Source organism: Ascidia mentula, chromosome 1, assembly GCF_947561715.1.
Source record: "Ascidia mentula chromosome 1, kaAscMent1.1, whole genome shotgun sequence".
NCBI classification, from domain to species: domain Eukaryota; kingdom Metazoa; phylum Chordata; class Ascidiacea; order Phlebobranchia; family Ascidiidae; genus Ascidia; species Ascidia mentula.
Window position 1 is genome coordinate 6,860,548 of NC_138566.1, and position 8,347 is coordinate 6,868,894.

Here is an 8,347-nt window from a genome sequence, read left to right on the forward strand (position 1 = left end):
ACTTTGGCTGCATTCTACCCTAATGAAAGTACATGCAGCATTTTGAAAGGAACAGTAACGTGCCTTCATCAAAACAGGTTGCTTAGTTTTGAGGTTAGATAAATGAAACGTGATGTCTTACAGTAAGTAAACAACTGACTTGCTGCACAATAGACTACTAGATATTTAACGAAATGGAACATATTACATCACTGGTTTTCTAGAGCAAATAAAGAAGCTTTGTTGTATTTCAGAAATATTCTAGTTAGATGCTGCTATTGTGCAATGTAACAAATTAAAATAGGTACAATGAGAAGAATGTTAAGTTTAAGGAATCGGAAATATGTCTTGATTTTTTGCATTGGTGCTTTGTTAGTTTGGATGACGTTTGTATGGCACAGACAAATTTCTACATATTTTGATGCCACCAATCACGATGTAGCAATAAGCAGAAGAAAAGGAGTCCGTATTGACCAGAGGGGCCTCAAAGCTGTAGGAAAAACATTTAAGCTAGATGGGGAGCCTCTCACAATAATCAGTGGGGCAATACATTATTTTCGGGTCCCAGAAGAATATTGGGAGGACAGACTGCTAAAGATGAAAGCTTGTGGATTAAATACAATTGAGACCTATGTTCCTTGGAACCTTCACGAGCCAACACCAAACAAGTTTGACTTCAGTGGTAACTTGGACCTGGTTAGGTTTTTAAAGTTGGCCCAGAAGCATGACTTTTACGTTCTTTTACGCCCTGGACCTTACATCTGTTCAGAGTGGGAGTTTGGCGGATTACCCTCCTGGTTGCTCCGTGATCCTGCAATGAAGGTAAGAACAGTGTACCACCCATTCTTTGCAGCTGTTATAACATACTTTGAAAAACTCTTGCCCCTTGTGGTGCCATTACAATATTCAAAAGGTGGCCCAATTATTGCCGTCCAGGTTGACAATGAGTATGGCTCATACTACAAAGATAAAAATTACTTGACAGCAATTAAGGTGGCCATGGTGAAATATGGGATACAGGAATTGTTATTTACTTCAGACAACGGAGACGGCATCACAAAACCCAGTTTACCTGGAGTTCTTAAAACTGTCAACTTTAAGGAAGTTAAGTCACACTTTTCAGACCTCCTTAAAGTACAGCCTGATGCACCACTGATGGTGATGGAATTCTGGACAGGGTGGTTTGATTGGTGGGGTGATGAGCATCACACCTTGTCATTGCAAGCCTATGCTGAAACCCTGAATGAGATTTTCAGTGTTGGCTCCTCTGTAAATTTTTACATGTTCCACGGTGGCACTAACTTTGGATTTATGAATGGCGGCTTCAGGGACCAAGGAGTTCATAAGGCAGATATTACCAGCTATGACTATGATGCAATAATAGCTGAAAATGGAGACCTCACACTGAAGTACCATAAGACCAAGGAAATTATTGAACATTACTTTCCAAAAACCAAAAAGGAAAATGTAAACATACCAGCACCTAGAATTCGGAAAGCCTATGCAAGTATACCAACAGACCAGTGCCTGTCTCTCTGGAGCACTCTTGAATTTGTTGAAGAACTTTCCTTAGAGTATCCCAAAGCAATGGAGATGTTGGATATAAATGATAATGCAGGACAATCATATGGTTACACTTTGTATCGTTCTGAAATACAAAGTACTAGCAGTAAAAAGATAAAAGTTGAAGGCCTTGATAATATTCATGACAGGGGCACATTGTTTATTAATCAGTTAAAAAAGGCCTTCTTATGTCCAGAAAAGGAATTTTTAAATGTTGTTGAGCTTGCTCTGACAGATGATAACGCTTTTAAATTTGATGTCTTTGTTGAAAATGCTGGAAGAATTAATTGGGAAAACTTTGATGATCAACGTAAGGGCTTGACTGGAAAACTAAGCCTGGAAGGACAGGACATACAAAATTGGAAGGTTTTTCCTCTTGAAATGAAGCAGAAGTTTATCGAACAAATTGGAGTTGCAAAATGGTCAACATGTAAAGAACCTGAGGAGCTCAGTTCCCCACAATTTTTCTTGTTTACTTTGGAATTAGAGGATGCTCCTTATGACACATACATTGACATGACAAGCTGGGGAAAGGGGGTTGTTTTTGTCAACGGAAAAAATCTAGGTAGATATTGGTCGATTGGCCCACAACTAGCTTTGTACCTCCCTGCACCTTGGTTGGTTAAAGGGTTAAACCAAATCATTTTGTTTGAAGAAATAAAGTTTGCTTCTGCTCTAAAGTTTTCTACCAATCCAAAACTGACCACTGGTTAAACTAAGTTACATTCTAAAATGGAAAGCATTTTACACAACAACTTCATGGAATATAAGTTTGTTCTGTCAATGCATTGTGTTTGGTAAACCAGCAAGCTAAACATATGCTGTACTGAGCCCCTTCCAGCAAGTAGAATGTTTAATTTTTTATCACTTTTGCCCCACTGTTTCTGAATGCAAGTCTACTTTTTGTGCCTTGCTGTTTTTTGAATGTTTTTTGTTTTTATTTTTATGTTTTTTTGTGAACTTGTCTTCAACTCTTTGTTGTATTGGTACTTGTTTTGTCAGTGTTGTAAAATGTTATAGTTCATGGCAATGTGATATTGAAATATTTTTCTGTTAAAGTGAGCTGTGAAGTTGGTGTGATCAAATATGTAAATGTCAATGTTCTCTTTGCGATAAAATTGAATGTAAAAATGTGACTCATTGTGAAAATCTTCATGCAACATATTTAAGAATGTATTTTGACTTTTTTTTGTTTATTGTAAAAAATATGCAGCTTTGTCGTTAGTTAAATGACTTCCATCCTAAAAGGGCGAAAATTACCAGCAAAATGGCCTTCGACATAAGAAAAACTGAAGACAAGGTTCGTTCAACAGAAATTTTTTTATAAATTGTAACATAACATAATAACAAAGGACTGTATTCCACATTAGTAGGTAAACAAAAGAGTGCTAAAAGTAAGTCTGGTTGTTTCTTTAAGGGTTTGGGGATGTTTGCAAATAGTGACTTGAAAAGTGGGGATGTGATTTTGGAGGAAGAACCCTTGACAAGTTGCCAGTTTTCGTGGAACAAACTCTACAAATATTTGGTAAAATTTAACAATGTTTATCAACTGGATTCTGAATTTCTGACTGGTGTATGTTATCCTAAAAGTATGTGTTTTGGTTAGGCATGCAACTATTGCCTTAAATCACTCGAATCAGCAGAAGAAATGTCACGACGCTTGCTTCAAAATCCCTCTATTTCCTTGCCACATGCAGAATGTTGTGACAGCGGATTGATCAACAGAGTCCATTGTCCACAGTGCGAAGTAACTACATATAACTTAAAAGCTTAGTTTCATTGAAATAAGTGTTGAATTAGATAATTTTAAACCATTATTAACATGTAAAAAAATAATTAAATACACGGTTGCTTTGATAGCTGTACCCTCCACACTTTTTTATCAGCAATTATTTTCCCCTGTGAAGGTGTCAATTATGCTATTAGCACGATTAGGTAATGTTTGTGTGTAGGCCCTGTTTATAACACACTAGAATAACAGTGCACAAGAGGTAATTTTAATATGTGTTCCTAATTTTGCTCCTGTCTGGCCTACCCTGGCATCTCACCATTCAGGTTAAAGTCCAAACCTTTGGAACAAACATATGAGTTAAATGTGAGAAAGGGTTCTTCACTTACTATTTTTTCCTAACATGAGTTTTAATGAAATAATCATTGTTTGGTCGTTTGGTGTTACATTTGGGTTCCAATTAGTTAAGATTTTCAATTTTATATGCAGGTTGTTTATTGCAGCCAGACTTGCAAAGAGAAAGCATTCGTTGAATATCATCAGGTAAGTTGTGTTTAAACTAAAAATACAACTAAATAGAAACCATTTTTGGGATTTAAATTGTCCTGTATTAATCTCTTGTTGACTGTTCTTTGTAATGTCTGCAAACTTGTTGATTGTTTTATTGTGTCATTAAACATTAAATCATTGAGACACTATAAAAGAGCATCTTTATTTGGATTTAAGATTAAATTTTTTAGCCATTTTATGATTTCGACAGTATGCCCAGGTGTAACATGTTCACATTAAAAGCCCTTCCTAAAACTCATGAAGATGTACTTTATTTAAACAAACATCGATTTAAAAGGATTGGTTAACTCTGTTCAGTAATGTGTTGTTTCAAAGATATTGTGCCCGCATTCGCAAACCTGTAATGCAGATGCGCTTCAACAACTCGACGAGCTTTGGAGGTCTCTCCATTATCCACCCGAAACCGCAACAATATGGTTACTTGCACGGATTATGGCGAGGGTGAAACTGGTAAGTATTACATACCAAGTTCGGTCAAACGACCTTGTCCCTGATTCGTAATTCTGCCATCCTATATTATTATTTACTGGACCAGTGTTAGCAATACCGATTTTTTCTCGGCCACCTCGGTCAATTTCTGAGATCCAAACGCTTATATTACGGTACATTTTCCAGACACATATACCCAAAAGAATGTGGACCTTCTCTCATCTTATTCGGGATCTTCCTTGCATAATCATCAGGAATTACTAATATAAAAGATGTAACACTTAATGTAATATTAAAATAATACCCCGTCATTCGGGCGTCTTTTTAACACTTCTCTGTGAACACTAAAACTACAGACATACCAGGGGCATCTTTGAAGCATGGCAATACCACAGTCGCCATGTGGATAAGCGCAGTATATGATAAGAATTTCGATTAACTTTAGGAGGTGTATTTCAGGAAAAGAACAAGTCCGAGTTTATTGCTTCCGTGGAGGATTTTCGTCATCAATCCTCCAACGATTCCGAAGAGATCGCCCATAAATTGCTCGGCGACCGTTTTAAAGGTTCAGTACGAGTTAACAACCCAAAGTCCCTCAATCATCGAAGTTGTGTTAAAAACGCGAAAAGCGAATTAAAATTTGTTGTTAGTTTTCACATAACTTAACCAAGGACGTTTACGCTTCTTCACGCTGTCCACATTCTGTGGTCAAAATAATACTTGGGCATCGATCAACGAATAAGATAGTGGAGATGTGTTTTATGTGATTCATGCTGTAACGTATAGGTTCGTAAATAAAGTATGCCTTAAAAAACTGATTTCTGCTTCAGAAGTGCTAATTTTCCCAAAATTACATAATAACTATGACAAATTCTCACACGAGTCATTGTACGTACACTCATCACAATTGTAACTGGCTAAATATTTTTCTTTGAATGCAGACCAGCTAACGAACCTCCGCGAAAGCCTGCGTAACATTCTCTTCAGCGATGAAATAGCGCACTGGTTTACTGTTGAGGGCTTCCAAAACCTCTTCGCGTTACTTGGCACCAACCAACAGGGCATTGGAAGCAGCTCTCTAAGTGTGTGGGTTCATAATTGCGACGCCCTGGACTTGCCTGATGATCAGCGCCAAACGCTTGATGCTTTTATCGACGGCATGTACGAAGACTTGGACGAAGGTATTTTTTTTTTATAAAACCCTGTTCCACTGAAACAGGGGTCGACGACCTTTCTCTAGCTGCGGGCCAAACCCAAACATCGCAAGGTCTCAGCGGGATTTACTATTTCCCTGCTAACAATATCACATCACTGTTGAGAATGTGCAAGCAATGGAGCCTTTCAACGATGTTGTCAGCTAAATAGCCGGCAAGACTGATAAGAATGTTGTTAAATCCGATAAATTTGGGGCTTTTTTAATAAAATCTACACATTTTAACTATATGATATATAGTCACTACAATTTGTGAAGCCTAGAGTCTGGGGGCCGGACGCTGGCCCGTAGGTTGTCGATCCCTGCCTTAAAACATAGGAAAAGTGTCGAAAAAAACGTGTATTTGAAACGCCAGTCAAAACAATGTGGTATTGTTGCGATGAGATTCGGTCTCACGCCAGGATTTTTATCCCGCTTCATCTACCGATATTTTGCATGGTCGTTTGCTGGTGCAGCCATCGGGCTTATTCGTAAAAAAAAAAGGTAATATAAAAGTTGTTTTGGCATTTCACCTATCGCGGAATAATTAATCAAGGTTAATCTGACCTACCTATTGCGCTTTACCACCGAACCTGGCCAAAAAGCAATGTAAAACACTTCACTTTCCACACATTCAATAGCCGTTACTTTATTGTTACGCAGTTGCAGGCAGTTTTCTAAATTGCGAAGGCGCCGGTCTGTACCGTGTACAGAGCAAGTGCAACCACAGCTGTACACCAAACGCTGAAGCTTGTTTTCTCCATAACAGCCACAGGTTAGTGGATGGTTTATCGTTGCTCCGAGTGATTTTTTGTGCTGAAAACACCTTCTGCCGCAATGTTTCAACTTTCTATTGCCGAGTATTGGTCGATGCACACTAGGATAACTCGATAATACTAATTCCACATTAAGATCAATTTCAGCAACTTGTCGGTAATTTTAACACTAATCTATAAATTGGGAAAAATTGTAAAATCCAAACATAATTTTGTGTTGTGCCAAAAGCGGTATTTTTCATTCCGGACGAAATTTCGGACACATAGGGGAAACAGCACAAAATGTGCCTCTTTCCTTCGAAAATAGTGATGACCTCTTTAGATGAAGTGCGGGAATCTATAGCGGGCTAGAATTCCTATAGGACGACCGTACCTGGTCCAGTACACATCGGTGTCTCTTTTCTGCACGTAGGCCTACCACCGAAAAAATGATACATTGTTCTTCTGCAGTCTGACGCTACGCGCTACAAAGGACATCGCACCAGGTGAAGAAATCACGATTTCATATCTGAGTGAATGCGAATTAGAACGCAGTCGACATTCGCGACAGAAGCATTTAAGGTTAGTCGACGTTTTTTGCAATGTAAGTCTACAGCAGTGTTTCCTAAACGTTTTCGTACGCGGACCCTGTGGAAGGAACACTAAATCGACAAGGAAATATCAGAAGTAAACCTAAACGTATTTCACCAAAATTGTCGTGTTTTTTGGCTATGTCAGCTTTAACGAAAAAATTCAACGAAATGTGACTAAAACCGGATTGCAGGCCATTCAACACTCTATATTTGAATGTGCAGAATATACCTTTCATTACGCTTCTCGAAGCATTTTTGCAAACCTACGCGATAGTGATGTCATGTTAAGTGCTTCAACAAACAATGATGAAAAAAAGTTAATAATAAATGCCAGAAAGTAAAATGTCAACTCGCGGATCGCATGTTGGTTTGCGGTACTTATTGGCAAAAAATGCCGTGTTTAGTGATATCCGCAACTACTAAAACCGCGTGTTGATTTCTATTGCACAGGGAAAACTATCTTTTCACTTGCAAATGCGAAAAATGTTTGTTGCAAAACGGCGACCCGGACTTAACGTCGGAATCGGAAACAGAAGATGAAGACGATAATATTATGGATGACACGTGAAACAATATAACGCGTACAATCATAGAAGCTGTGTGATTTGTTTGTAAGGCTGGAACTGTGTTATTTATGAGGTATCATTAGACTGGAAAAAGTATTTTTAGCTAGTTTCAATAGCAATTTTGTAGTCATAAAATGTGTGTTAGGGACATAGAATTTACAATTGTGTGGCCAGGCTTTTGCTTAAAGTAACATCGTTCGATCACCTAAAAACGTTTCATGAAACTACTCTTGATCAACTGCAATTTTAGATGCAAATATTCAAAAATATTATGTTTGTTACGAGGTAAGATACACCTCTGTGCAACCCTAATATACTACAGTTAACGAGAGCATATCATAAGTATTCATAGCCTTTCATTTGCGTATACGGGAGAAATTCTCACCATTGTGCACAGCAACGCAATACCCTTGGACCAGTATGGCTTGCAGTTCAGGCCTCCTGAACCTTTAATTTACCCAATTAAAAGGAAAAAGCAGAGTCCAAGCGTCCGGTCTCCAAATATAAAATAAATGACCCGCAAGCAGTTAAATGTATATGTGAGGTAATACTAACAAAGAATATTGTTTCCCGTCTTAAAAGTAACATGTGAGCCAAAACCTGGAGAGGATACTGTAAGGGATCATTCAAAGTGTGCACTCATGTTTACTTGTGTGGAAATGTTTTTGATTGTTGAAAAAACATAAAAAAGTTTTGTATAAGTTTGATGTTGGCTGTTATAATGTTGTTAGTGCCGAAATAAACAATATTCCTAGCATTTTGCAGTGTTAGTTACGAGCTATGTAAAAAACAAACTGAAACGGAATCGGTTTTTAGCATTTTTTGCGGTGGTAATCTAATGTAAATAATCCTTGATCTGAGTTCTGCCTATAACTTGGGGTCCAACTTTTTCTTACCAAAAATATGGAAATAGCTCTGTGAACAAGCAAAAGTATTGTACAGATTTTTGTCAGAGACTGTTGGTTAGTTTT

At 37.8% G+C, this 8,347-nt stretch overlaps 2 protein-coding genes across 2 annotated transcripts; both read left to right on the forward strand.

The window, feature by feature from the left end:
* The first annotated feature begins 237 nt into the window (after nucleotides 1-237).
* On the forward strand, nucleotides 238-2,755 carry LOC145917840 (beta-galactosidase-1-like protein 2). The gene has a single exon (XM_083003136.1). It carries the CDS (start codon nucleotides 289-291, stop codon nucleotides 2,254-2,256), a length of 1,968 nt encoding a protein of 655 aa, XP_082859262.1. The 5' UTR covers nucleotides 238-288; the 3' UTR covers nucleotides 2,257-2,755.
* LOC145917841 (protein-lysine N-trimethyltransferase SMYD5-like) lies at nucleotides 2,722-7,830 on the forward strand. Its single transcript, XM_083003137.1, has 10 exons — nucleotides 2,722-2,842; nucleotides 2,960-3,067; nucleotides 3,149-3,289; nucleotides 3,761-3,814; nucleotides 4,157-4,291; nucleotides 4,730-4,835; nucleotides 5,212-5,451; nucleotides 6,126-6,237; nucleotides 6,689-6,799; nucleotides 7,261-7,830. The coding sequence occupies exons 1-10, from the start codon at nucleotides 2,810-2,812 to the stop codon at nucleotides 7,376-7,378; spliced, it is 1,158 nt and encodes a 385-aa protein (XP_082859263.1). The 5' UTR covers nucleotides 2,722-2,809; the 3' UTR covers nucleotides 7,379-7,830.
* Nucleotides 7,831-8,347: the final 517 nt, after the last annotated feature.

Bases quoted from the DNA above. Each gene is read 5' to 3' on its own strand.
- LOC145917840 (XM_083003136.1), top strand. From the start codon at position 289: ATGAGAAGAATGTTAAGTTTAAGGAATCGGAAATATGTCTTGATTTTT.
- LOC145917841 (XM_083003137.1), top strand. From the start codon at position 2,810: ATGGCCTTCGACATAAGAAAAACTGAAGACAAG. The intron at 3,815-4,156 runs GTAAGTTGTGTT...GTTGTTTCAAAG, and splicing joins CATTCGTTGAATATCATCAG to ATATTGTGCCCGCATTCGCA. The intron at 5,452-6,125 runs GTATTTTTTTTT...ATTGTTACGCAG, and splicing joins GTACGAAGACTTGGACGAAG to TTGCAGGCAGTTTTCTAAAT.